Source organism: Tupaia chinensis, unplaced genomic scaffold, assembly GCF_000334495.1.
Source record: "Tupaia chinensis unplaced genomic scaffold, TupChi_1.0 Scaffold138619_1, whole genome shotgun sequence".
NCBI classification, from domain to species: domain Eukaryota; kingdom Metazoa; phylum Chordata; class Mammalia; order Scandentia; family Tupaiidae; genus Tupaia; species Tupaia belangeri.
In genome coordinates this window covers 1,353,939-1,367,263 of record NW_006198512.1, presented here as the reverse complement: position 1 = coordinate 1,367,263, position 13,325 = coordinate 1,353,939, and the positions used below count along the sequence as shown (strand labels likewise).

The following is a 13,325-nucleotide window of genomic DNA, read 5'->3' as shown; positions in this document are numbered from 1 at the left end:
GGGGAGGGGAGGGGAGGGAAGGACGAAAGAACAGAATTCGGCACAGGAGGAAGGAGACGCCGGGGCCTGAACTGTGCGCCAGCCCCAGCCTTGCGCCAGGCTGCCGCTGTCCTCACTGCCACTATGCGGGGGGCCTCTTAGGACTTGCTCATGTGCCAGAACATTCTCTGAGGTGCGGGGAAACAGCCTTCCACTCAACCAGGGTGGCCCTAGTGTACTCCCTAAACCCACCTTCCCATGAGGACGGAGAAAACCTTCATACAAAGTGACCAGGACCCTCAGACACCTACGGCTCCCTGCAAGGTCGGGCAGGCTGAGGGTGAGGGGGGGACCCTCTGCGTCCCACCAGCTCCATCCCATCCCTGCCACGCTGTGCGTTAAAAACATCTGACAACTCCATAGGGTGACAAAAACATATGGCTATGTTGTAAGCTGCATCCTTTGCTCTTCTCAGAGGGTGAACACGCATCTAAGAGGGGACTTAAACCATGCTGAGTGTCGTGCGTGTGTGCCCCACACACTGACATGGACAAATGAAGGGAAAAGGTGCTTTCCTTCTCATTCTCTCTCACGAGCACACACCCAACAGCATTTTTTTTTAAAGGTTTGTGGAAAAACTGAAGTGCCAGCTTATTTTGATACAAAAGAATTCTGACGTCCGTGTACTGTCCTCCTGAGTTCTAACTGAGCAGGGCCTCTGTCATCCTGTGCAGGAGCCCAGCTGCCTCAGCACACTGCCTCCACTGCACCCAACAGCCCGAAAGCACGCTGGAGCACAAGCTTGGACCTGCACGGCACCTGCCGCACCCGTGGATCCAAGACGGACCTGGCACCAGCGGAGGACACGGTCGAGGGGGACCCACATCCAGCACCACCTGGTACAACCCCGAGGCCTTCAGGGACAGGCACCTCACCTCCTCCGCCTCCCTCCACTCCTCACGTGCTACACGAGACGGGAAAGCAGACAAGGAAGTGAAGCTGCCTGCCGAGCTGCCCAACCTGAGTCTGTCCTTAGACCCAGGTGTTTGTGCACTGTGTGTCGCGACAAGTCACGCCATAGTGACGGGAAGGCACTGAACGCCAGCCACTCCCATTCCAACGGCAGAACCAGACACTCCTCCAGAGAGACTATCAGAGCTGCGAGAGTCCAGAGAAAAAGCCCAGAACTGCCAGGAGCTGCGAAAGGCGGTCTGAAACCCGGACGAGTGGGAGAGCCCAACACGGAGGAAAGAGGGCAGGAGCTGGGGCGCCTCATCTTGCTGCGGCCTCCCTGCCAGGTGAGACGGATAAATCTTCCAGATTCCTGCCCGAGGAGCAGGACAACCCTCACTGAGCCGCCCCGCGTCACCACCCACTCCCCGAGCCAGCACCTGGCCTGGGTGCCATGTCTACCCCTGCACGGGCTGAGTCATGGAACGACGTCTCTGGCTTTCTGCCCGCGTCTTACCTGCACTTCAGGGTTGAGAAAGGACGTTCTTATTACAGTGAACCTGGTTGTCCAGAGCCTTGGTTTTGCTGGCATGAGTCAATTTTTAAAAGAAAAGCATTGTGCCTTAGGGCTTGGGAGCAGGCGGCAGCTGTGAAAGTCAGCACGCAACGCCTGCCTGGGGTGCAAGTTTCTGACCTGGCAGACCTACACCTCCCTTGCTAGCGGGTCAGGTTGAGGCTGGGGTATTATAATAATGCCGAGGAGTGTGCGCTGAGCAGAGGAGCACCGGCCAGTGCTGACAACTCCGCCATGCGCGGGCAGGGCGGCTGATGCACGCAGGCCCTGCTCCCAGGTCAGCGGACACTCGTGCAGGACGTTGGGGGGCTGCCTGCTCCAGGTGACGCACCAGTGAGACAGCACAGACAGGACCTTGCCGGCCTGGCAGAACTGGCCTTGGCTCCTGCCCCGTGAAGTGGAGCTCCAACCAGGGGACAAGGACCGGACTGAGGGCCATGTTGCGCTTACTCTCTTCTCTTTCTTTTCCTGAAACAGCAGTTGGGAGGGGAGGGTACACACTGGCGATCTCCGTCAGCTAACAGGCTGAGGCTGGGGACCACACCCTCAGGGCACTCCTCTCTGCAGACAGCCCTTCCTGGCCTGGGCACCTCTATGGCTCTGGGTGGGTCACCAGGGCTGTTTCAGGAATGGTCCTGTGAGCTGTGAGTTAGGAGGGGAGATTCAGAACACCCCAATTCAGGGCCGCTGCCAACCGGGCGGGCCCACACGGTCTGGTCAGCACACAAGCCAGATCTTGTCAACTCCGCTCCAGGATTCCTAGAGCTCTGCCACGGGGCTGGACTTGGACAGACTGTGGTGGCCGAAACCTCACAGGACGTGCCTGCGCTGGCCCTGGCCTCCGGGAGCAGAGGGCCACCACCTACATGCTGCCATGTGCGGTCCAAGCAGAAGGCCCGCGTGGCCGCCCAGGGGGCAGCTTCTTGCGGCAGCGGTGCCTGAGGTGACCGGCACACTCACTTTGCAGCCGCCCCTCCACTGCCCTCGTCGTTGTCGGAGGACGAGGACGTAGACGAGCCGGGGAAGTAGGCGGAATCCACGTGGTTGGGGCTGCCGCCCTGGGCCGGGTTGATGGGCGAGGAGCGCTCGTACAGGGGCGTGTGCTTCCCTCCGGGAGGAATGTTGCTGTAGCTGTTCTGCTCCGGCAGCTGCTTCCCGCTGGCGTCCAGAGCGAGGGGTGGCTCAGTGAGGCCGTAGGGGTACGGACCCTGGCCCGGGGCGCCCCCAGGGCTGGGCACCTGCGGGGCCTGAAGCAAAGGGTACAGGTCATGCACACGCTGCCGAAGGACCTGATGCAGCCCGACCACCTGACTGAATGCAGCAGACGCTGCTGCTCCCTCTATCCAGCCAACGCCTCGGGACATCGCTTCAGTGCTGGTGCAAACGAGCACGCTGCCCACCACCCGACCCGGCACAGGGAAGGCCTTACCGCGGGCTTGGCTTGCAGGGAGGTCTGTGGAATGTTGAGCATCTGAGGGCCGACGTATGGTGGCACCATCCCAGGCATTCCAAACGGATTTGGTCTGGCTGTGTCACCGCGACGGAAAAAAAAATGACAAAAACCACCGTGAACTGAAAGCATCTCCTAGGCTTCCTTAGGCTAGCCCATGACCCTCCTCAGCATGTTAGAAATCCTTAGGGACTGATGTTCAATATTAAAAACACCACTTTATAATGTTCAAGTTTTTAAAAAAGATATGTTGGCCATTAGGGCACATGAGCTCTCTGGAGAAAGAGACAGAGAAAAGGAAAGTGAGAAAGCACCCTCCTGGGCATGGCCACACCACTCCTCCAGTCTCCTCTTGAGACTTTGGGCACGCACACCCACCTATGCCCGAGGCGATTTTCAAGCCGCCAGGTCTGGACTCAGTGTAGCTGGCCACATCAGCATCCAGCACCCTGCCACCACACTGGACGGCGGCCCCTAATGGCCAGTTCTGCACACAGGGGCTACGGTCTGCATTTTCCAGGTTTCTCGACTCCTGCTGGCGTTTACAGCTGTGTCTTCTGAACACCTCACGTGTCCCTCTGCCTTTAACCAGATGGGCATCCCTGTACCTCAGTCTCACCTGAGATTTCAGCAAGACGAGACATCCCAGTGGACATTAAAGGAATGAAACACAGACAGGGTCCTTTCCCTCGCGTTTATAAAACACAACTGTTCCGTGTAAACTGCTCTACAGCTGAAACCAGCTCTTGGCTAACGAGGCCTCGACACGTATGTGTGGCTAGCCCCTGTCTCCACTTCGGGGCTGAGCAAGGCCACGCGCAGGGCCCACGCACGGCAGGCAGCTCAGAAGTTGCACTCTGCACACTGCTGAATCGTGATTTTGTAAACCTGTCCAGAGGCCCCTTGCCACTTGCCACTCAGTATTCCAGTGCTAACTTGTGAAAGTAAAGAGTTGTGCCTGGGGATAGAGAGCCGCACGGAAGGTGGCAGACGCATGGGGCCACGGCGGAGAGCGAGGGCACTCCTGGCTGCGCTGCAGGGCTTTATGCACGTGGCACCTCAGGGCTTTGTGGTAAAGGTCCCACAGACAGTGGTGCTAACAACAGCCCAGAAGCACCTGTCAGAACAACAAGTGGACTACTTCGAGCCATGTGATCAGGCGCCGAGCCTGTGGCCCACCAGTCTGGTGTCACTGAGACCCAGATGCCATCCATGCAGGACTAGAGAAACCCGTGAGGAGACACAGAGGACCCATCTGGAGCCCTCCCGGAGGCCCCAGCCCCAACCCAGGTTTCCTTAAGAAACAGACGAAACCCAGCCTCGAGCTCTCTGAACCCAATTCCTTCTGAAGCAGGAACGCTAGCCCAGAGACATGCCACAGCCAAGCCCCGTCCCTCATACTGCCTATCTGCCAGCACATGCGAAGGCCGTCACCCCCTCATCGGAGAGCAAGCTTCCACAGTGGAGCTGAATCTCAGGCAGTCCATGCCCACGCAGGCCACGGTGACACCAGGAGTGCCAAGGCCGACTGGCCAGCGGGTGCTAGCACAGCCTAGGGCCACTCGCTTCTGCCCACCGGGGGAGGGGCACAGCCTCACCAACCACAGTCAGCCTGACCTCCTTATCTTCACGGCCTCCAGCTGCAGGTGTGGAAATGCAACTGGCCTTGGATCCTGGCTCTCACGAAGTGAGTCTTGGCACTTCTTCCACCTCCGTGCTCCAGTACGAGGCTGGCACGCGTGCTGGCAGGGCACACTCACTCATAGGAGACATTCCACTCCAACATTAAGTCCTCCAGGCCCACACCGCTAAGGGATGTGTGTGCACATGACGGCGTACTCACGTGCACGCACAGGCAATCACATGAGCACATACATGGAGATGTCCTTTTTTTTTTTCTTTCTCTTTTTGGAGAAGTTTTTGCTATAGGGCGCGTGCGCTCGCCAGAAAGCCAGAGAGAGAGACAGAAAGCGAGAAATCCCCCCCCGGGGGGATGGCCACGCCACAATCCCTTCTCCTCCATTCTCTTCTCGGGATCTTGGGCACGCACGCACATGCGCCCGGCGTGAGTTTAAGCCACTGGATCCAGGACGCGAACCGCAGTCGACTACATGGGAGTCCAGCAACATAGCCATTATGCTAACTGCTGGTCCCACTCGGAGATGTTCTTAACCAGATGTTAAGCCCACTAGGTGCAAACTGATGAGAATGTGTGCGCCTGTGGCACACTGGGGCACACACATGCACAGCTGCACATGCATACGAGGTGACCCCGGGAGTGCCAGGGCCGACTGGCCAGCGGGTGCTAGCACAGCCTAGGGCCACTCGCTTCTGCCCACCGGGGGAGGGGCACAGCCTCACCAACCACAGTCAGCCTGACCTCCTTATCTTCACGGCCTCCAGCTGCAGGTGTGGAAATGCAACTGGCCTTGGATCCTGGCTCTCACGAAGTGAGTCTTGGCACTTCTTCCACCTCCGTGCTCCAGTACGAGGCTGGCACGCGTGCTGGCAGGGCACACTCACTCATAGGAGACATTCCACTCCAACATTAAGTCCTCCAGGCCCACACCGCTAAGGGATGTGTGTGCACATGACGGCGTACTCACGTGCACGCACAGGCAATCACATGAGCACATACATGGAGATGTCCTTTTTTTTTTTCTTTCTCTTTTTGGAGAAGTTTTTGCTATAGGGCGCGTGCGCTCGCCAGAAAGCCAGAGAGAGAGACAGAAAGCGAGAAATCACCCCCCGGGGGGATGGCCACGCCACAATCCCTTCTCCTCCATTCTCTTCTCGGGATCTTGGGCACGCACGCACATGCGCCCGGCGTGAGTTTAAGCCACTGGATCCAGGACGCGAACCGCAGTCGACTACATGGGAGTCCAGCAACATAGCCATTATGCTAACTGCTGGTCCCACTCGGAGATGTTCTTAACCAGATGTTAAGCCCACTAGGTGCAAACTGATGAGAATGTGTGCGCCTGTGGCACACTGGGGCACACACATGCACAGCTGCACATGCATACGAAAACACACATGTATGCTCTCACATGAAGTTGTTCCTAATCTAACAATAAGTTCACTAGATCCAAGCCTCAAGAAAGATGTGTGCTACACACACTTGCACCCACACACATATCCATGTGCATACACAAAAACATTCCTGATCAAACAGTAAGACCACTAGGTCTCGCCTTGAGTGTGAGGTGAGGCTCTGTAATTATAGGAGCTCGTCCTCAGGCAATTCCGAATCACATCCCAATCTGGACCAAAGAATATTATAAAACCCATTCGGGCTCTGCCTCAGTAACGTAACTCACTATGAAAGCCCAGTTTATACTCTCTGGTAGCTCATCTATCTTCGAGTGGTAAAAGTAAAAGCCTGGACCAGCAGGCGGGATGGCGACCCTACTCGGCGGACGTGCGGTTTGCGCCTCGGAGCTGGAGGCTTGGAGATCACGGTGCGTGTGCATGCCCTCAGTCCAGAGACCGGAGAAGGGACTGCACGTGGCCGTCTTCCCTGGGGTCATTTCTCCCTCGCTCCCTCGTGAGCACACATACCCTGCAGCAAAACTTGTGACGACACCGTTCAAGTGTAGACCGTCACTTTTGTTTTATCCTATTCTTGACCATTACATGCTAAAACTTTGCTGAAACACAAACTTTCCTTTAAAAAATAATGAACTATATTACAACACAGAGCTAAAGATGGCCAAGGGAAGACTGTTTTCTAAAATCAGCAGTCACTGGCCTCAGAGAAACCCGTGTAAATACGCAAAGCAAGTCACCACTCTATAACGACTGCGTCTAATAAATGAATTTGCCTGCATGTCCCCACAGGCTGCAGAGATGCCTCGCAGCTCAGGGCTTGCCTTCCTCTAAATCAGTTCTTGTTCTCCGTGCCTAAGTGCAGCTGGGCAGAGTCACTATGCACTTTTCCACAACAAGAGCATCTTTCTGGGAAGAGACACTGGGCCCACAGAGTAGGAGGTCCACACTGCTGCTGCTTTTCACACACACTCACCAGAAGCGGGCTTGGCTAGAAAAATATGCTGACTGAAGCCAGGCAAGTGAGAGAAGAATGCAGAAAACATGTCTAATTATGACATGAAAAAACTTTCATAATTTTAGAAACCATTTTTAAATATTAAGAGCTTCCTTTAAGAACAAAAAGGCAGGTGCCCTGCAGCCTCAGCTATGAGCACCAACTTGTCACCTGGCATAAAGATAGCTGCAGAGTCACCTGTTTCCTGGAATGACTCATGACACCTCGATGATGCTGTCCAGCTTTGGCTCTAAATTAAGTTCAGCTTTAAAAAAGAATGGTGTTGGGGCCAGCAGGTGGCATGGTTAATGCACTGGACTACCACAGTTCAAGCCCCGGACCTGGTAGCTTGCTTTCTCCCTCTCCCTCTCTCTCTGGTGAGCACACGTGCCCTACAGCAAATAAAAAATAAAATAAATAGTTATTAAAACAAAAGGAATGGTATTAAACTGGAACCTCTGCTTAGAACTACAACTGGCCATATACGGAAAAAGAGGGAAAGTGAGAAAGCAACCCCCCCCCCCACGATCATGCCACAATCTCCTTTCTATCTTTCCCTCCCTTTAGGATTTTGAGGATGCATGCACATGCACCCAGCATGTTTCTCAAGCCACTCAGAACAGGACTATGCAGCTGACCACAGGGAATCCAGCTGCTCTAAACACCAGGCAATGCAGCCAGCCCTAATGTGTTTAAATAAATACCATATATACAGGAAACGTTCTTCGTGTAATCTTTTACCATTATGTTGCAGATGAATAGCTTCTACAAAGGGAGGGCTGGGTCTTGGAGCCCTCCAAGAAGGAGCAGGGAAGGCCCAGCTGTGGCTCCAGGGAGAGGAGGCCCAGCAGAGCCAGAACTGAGAGTAGATTCGCCGTTGGCGCCAACTCCCAGAGCTAAGAGGTAGGGAGTCAGTGCCTGTCCAGAGCCTACAGTGCCGGCAAGAACACCAGGAGAGACTCTTAGCACAGCACCCAGGAAATAAGAACTGGCAAGGGTGGCCAGCCTAAAGAAAGCTAACAAGGAAGTTAGATGAGGAAGGCAGTGAGCAGGCATGGTCAGTGCAGCACCCCGAGTGGGAACAATGGGAGTGTCCTAGCAGGCATGTATGGTTCAAGTCAATGTAGGAGCTAGGCCAGGTCAGCCTGAGGAGGGCTGCTCTACTGCTAGACGGCTCACCAAGGGTGTCCTCCAGCAGGGAGCTGGTCTGACACGTGCACAAGACTCCCTTTGCCATCTAACTCTTAGCAGGCATGTATGGTTCAAGTCAATGTAGGAGCTAGGCCAGGTCAGCCTGAGGAGGGCTGCTCTACTGCTAGACGGCTCACCAAGGGTGTCCTCCAGCAGGGAGCTGGTCTGACACGTGCACACTGGTCTAACTCTTCCCTGCCCCAGATGTGGCCAGCAAGAGGATGGACACCCAAGGGTACGCAGCACCCACATCCACTCAGTGCCAGAGTCTTGAGTAGCAAATGTTATCGAAATGGATTCAGTTCCTGGGCTTGGTGAACTGGAGTTTAAATCACCGGAGTTTGAACAGCAAAGCAGTTTGTACTGATGGAGCGATGTTCAAGGAAGCAGAGAAGGAACACTGACTCTCATGGAGCCACCTAAGTCATGTTATAGGTCTGTGATAAATAAGCTAAGTTCATTTCTGTTCACCTGTGGACTTTAGAAAAGCACAACCTAAAAGAAAAGCTAACAACCTTTATTTTAGAGTCTTTGGTGAACTGAACTAGCATTCCTGTTTGGAGGCCCTACACCGAAAAGCTATGGCTGTCGGTAAACCCAAGGCCGTTAACAAGTCTAACGCGTTCCCGGGGAGGGGGGAGGACGCATCCGCAGTTCTTTCCACCCGAGAGCAGCTGAAAGGAACCGTGTTGTTGCTTCTTCCAAAACAAGGTTTAGGCTTAAAAAAACCCTGCCTCCTGGAAAGCTGCAAGATCAAACAGCCTGTATCTCTCATACCACATGAAGAAAATGAGCTCACTGAGACAAAGTGAAAGGTCACAAGAACAGAGACTGAAAACGAGGGCGGTGAGAACAGGAGCCTGGAAGTGCGGGCTGCAGGGGAGACACGAGGGCTCTCGCACCCCGGGCTCGGTGCTCCCTGCAGGCTCTGCTCTGCTATTCTGGCCGCACCTCGGGCTCAGTGCTCCCTGCAGGCTCTGCTCTGCTGCTCTGGCCGCACCTCGGGCTCGGTGCTCCCTGCAGGCTCTGCTCTGCTGCTCCGGCCGCACCTCGGTGGCCCAACTGCAGAGTGCTGGAGGCTGCGTGGCCAACCAGGGTCATACCTGCCCAGGACCCCGAGGGGCTTTGGCCGGGACCTACCCTCTGGGCATTATAGGGGACAAAACTCTGCCAAGCATGCCTCTCTTACACATGTGTGTGCACATACATACACACACACACACACACACACACACACAAACACACACACATGCACACACTCTCCATTATGAAGAAAATATATTTCAAAAAATTAAGAAACAAACTAATAACAGAAAAAGATGAACAAGGACACATCTCAAAAACATTAACTGCACAATGATGTGAATAATATCTCATTTAATCAAAATCAAACAATACTACTTACTGTTCCGTATGTATGAGGTTAAAATAAGATAAAAATACAAGAGAAGGCTAACCATAACTTAGAGAAAAGACTGTTTATTTCTTTTTTTTAAAATATTTATTTTATTCATTCATTTTATTTTGATTTGACCAAAGAGACACACAGAGAGAAAGAAGGAAAGTGGGAAAGCAAGCCACCAGGTCCAGGACTCGAACCGTGGTCAGTCATGTGGGAGTGTCCAGCGTCTTAACCACCACGCCATCTGCTGGTCCCGAGACTGTTTATTTCTTTAAGAAAGAGAAAGAGCTGAAGCAGTGTCATCTCTTAAGCCTGTGTGGTGGATGTATTACTGTTCCCTGTACACCTTGTGTAAGTTACTGTTCATTACACTACCTTTTCTATATTTTATATTACAGTTTTTCACAATTAAAAAAAACCTGAGTAAAGGAAGCCCTAGTAATCAAGTGAGGTTTGAATATAACATAAATTTTCAACGATTATCACATTTTAAAAACTTGTTAGTGGAGAGGCTGGTGGCCTAGTGGTTAGGATGGCTAAATCCCACGTGGCCAACTACATGGGTAAAGTCCTGGGAAGCACACCAGGCGTGTGTGCGTGCATGATCAAAATCCTGAGAGGAGCGTGGAGAAGAAACTGCAGCATGGCCATCCCCTGGTGGAGGTGCGCGCTCTCTCTTTCTCTCTCTCTCTCTCTCTCTCTCTCTCTCTCTTTCTCTCCGGTGAATGTACATGCCCTGCAGCAAATTAAAAAACAACACAACCTGTTACTGAAGTAGAGCAGAAGTATAATATTGAATACTTTGTGAAAATTTAAATCTTCAAAAGCTGTTGTTATAAATTAGCAAAGAAATGATTATGTTCTAGATGTTGACAGGGCCCATGGAGTATCAGACCATCTGAACAAATGTAAGGCGGACCTGCGTGAAGCGACGGGAAAGCTCGCAGTGCACGAAGTAGAGACCAAGTCCGTCCAGGCACCCTCGCCCGCACACCTCTCAGCTGGCTCTGGGCCGTGCGGGCAACTACAGGTGTCTCTCCCTTCCTCTGCTTTTCCCCAGAGGACCCTCACAAGTCTGTCAGCTGTCACAGGCAAGCAGCGCTGTGGCTCGTCCACGACAGCACACCCTGTCTCCCATGGCACCATGGCAGGGTCTGTCCTGTCTCTGCTCTGGTTCAGAGTCTGGTCGGACTGCCTGTTCCTTGGAGACTGCTCACTGCTCAACGGCTCGGGGGCCACTGCGGATGGTTAACATGGCTCTTTACACGTCAGCTCTCCGTTTCCTAATCTCCTCCTCAGCTGCTACTAGGGACATACAGCTGCATTTTCAAAGTAACTGTCACCCAGTCAGCTGAGCTGACGCTTCGGGAGGGGGCAACCGCGCAAGGCCTGCATTCCACGAAGCCCGAGTTCTGCTCGGCCAGGGGCAGGTCACAGGCATCCTCCCCCGGCCTCAGTCCAGGACGGCCCCATTGCACCCGCAGGTCTGCTGTGAGTGACCTTCTCCATGCCAGGCCCACTTCCCAAGTGCTGCTGGGTCAGGAGTGCCCGTGCCTGGCCCCTGGTCTGCACCCAGGCCTCAGTGGGCCTGTGTCAAGCAGCTCCTTCTGGCCCAGTCTGCTAGAATGTGGCTGTCTTGGGGGCTGGTCAGACCCAGGCTGACCACAGGTTCCTGATCCTGCAGGTCCATCCGGTGACGTGCCCCATAGGTGTGCCCCGCCCCAGCCCCCGGCAGCTGCTCCCCACAGAGGTCCTTTCTTCTTGGGTGTCTGCAGCCTGTCCTCTGTGGAGTGGGGACTAGCACCGTCAGGGTATGGTCCTCTTCACAAGCCCGTCTCTTGCTGCAGGGCAGGCTTTCCTGCCCCGCCGTCTGTCGCAGCACCCCCGTTGGTGACAGCTACGCTGCAGGAGGCGCACTAGGCGTTCCAGAGGAGGGAGCAGGGGCCAGTCCCTGCCTCTGCTGTTCACCAGCCCATATCAACCCAAGCCCGTTCAACAGCCTCTACGGAAGTGACCCGAGATGGACTCGCAGACGGCCAGGAAGCCGAAGCCTGCTTTTCCTAGGACCCCTGGCCCTTGTCGGGGGAAACCAATCAAACGACCTGCCAAGGCTTAGCGCCCAGGGTCCAGCCCAAGCTCTCTGCTGGCTACTCTGCCCACCTCCACCCCTCGGTGTAGTCCTCGACCCACCTGGCCTCCCAGCAGAACACAGGCACTGACAGCTCGCTCAGGACAGCTTCTTGCCTCCCTGCACCCACCCCACCCCCCCCGCCCTGCATGTCCTTCTCCTGTCCACCAGCGCTGAGGAGCACAGCTCAGGCCCCTTTGCCTCCACACCCTCCAACGGGAGGCCAGCAGGAAGCCCCCGGTCTCCGGCTAAGCCCTGCACTCCGCTCCACCAGTGCACCCGCCGGCGTAGTAACAGCTCCACCAGGGCCCAGGAGGGCACCCCAGAGCCTGGGACCAACCCCTCCTTCAGGTCTGCTCCTCTTCTAGGACTCTAGCCCTCACTAATGGGACCATGAGTGGCTCGAGTGAAAACTCTGGGAGTAGTATCCCCCAAATCTGTTTTCTTTTTTGGAGAGGTTTTTGCTATAGGACGCCAGATGAACACTGTCTACAAGGACATTTCTTTAATCTGGAAAAGATGTGGCGATCATGCTAAATGTTACAGTAGTGAACTGTTCATCTCTCCCCTCAGGTCAAGGCCTCAGACAAGAACACTCACCCTCACCACCTTCCAGTGAGTACTGTGCTCTGAATCACAGCTGCTCTGAGAAATCACAAGGCTCGAAAAGAAAGCTATTAAACCACAGAGGACATAATTAGCAAGGGAATTTATAAATTAATTATGAAAGCTCATCAGAATTGAGCAAAGTCGTTCGATACATAACGAATTTGCAAAAGCAGTTTGCATTCTACAGTTTGAAAATGCAATTTAAGGAAAGATACATTTAAATACATCACCCACAAATACGATACTCAGCAAAAGACCCAAAGATGTATAACACTGTATGAGGAAAATCTGCTCACAAAAAGACATTTGAGAGCAGTCAAACCCACAGAGAAATACGCCATTTTCTTGACTGCGCTCGATATTGAAGACAGTCTCTCCAAACCGACCTAGGGAGGGGGGCAAGTCCAACCACAGTCTCTACAGGGGTAAGAGATGTGCACGAAGGTGCAAAGGGTAGAAGACCGTCTAGATCCGCGGAAATGCAGACACTGAACACTATCAGGAAGTGATGGCACAGGCCAGCTGGAGGCCTAGTGGCTAAGGCACTGGACTCCCACATGGGACTCAGTTTAAGTCCTGGACCTGGTGGCTTGAAACTCAACGCTGGGCATATGTACCCAGAGTCCTGAGAGAACGGAGGAGAAGGGAATGTGGCGTGGCCATCCCTCCAGGGTGATCTGTCACTCTCTCTCTGTCTCTCCAGCAATGCACGCACCCTATACAAACAGCGTAATGGCTATGTCACTGGACTCCCACGTAGTCAACCACGGTTCGCGTCCTGGACCCGGTGGCTAAAAACTCACGCCAGGTGCGTGTGCATGCGTGCCCAGGATCCCAAGAGGAGAATGGAGGAGAAGGGATTGCAGCGGCGTGACCATCCCCCCTGGGGGGTGATTTCTTGCTTTCTGTCTCTATGTCTGTCTCTGTCTGTCTCGCGAACGCACGTGCCCTATAGTGAAAAACCTCTCCAAAAAAAAAAAGAAAAGAAAAAAAAAA

At 54.1% G+C, this 13,325-nt stretch overlaps 1 protein-coding gene across 1 annotated transcript in view; it reads right to left on the bottom strand.

Moving 5' to 3' along the window:
* The window catches only part of FAM120A (family with sequence similarity 120 member A), a 103,372-nt gene that overhangs the window by 54,865 nt on the left and 35,182 nt on the right, over positions 1–13,325 (bottom strand). The window contains exons 5-6 of the mRNA XM_027765520.1: positions 2,934–3,031; positions 2,465–2,751 (exon numbers count right to left, since the gene is read on the bottom strand). Coding sequence (XP_027621321.1) covers positions 2,465–2,751; positions 2,934–3,031 — 385 coding nt within the window. The remainder of the gene's footprint in view (positions 1–2,464; positions 2,752–2,933; positions 3,032–13,325) is intronic.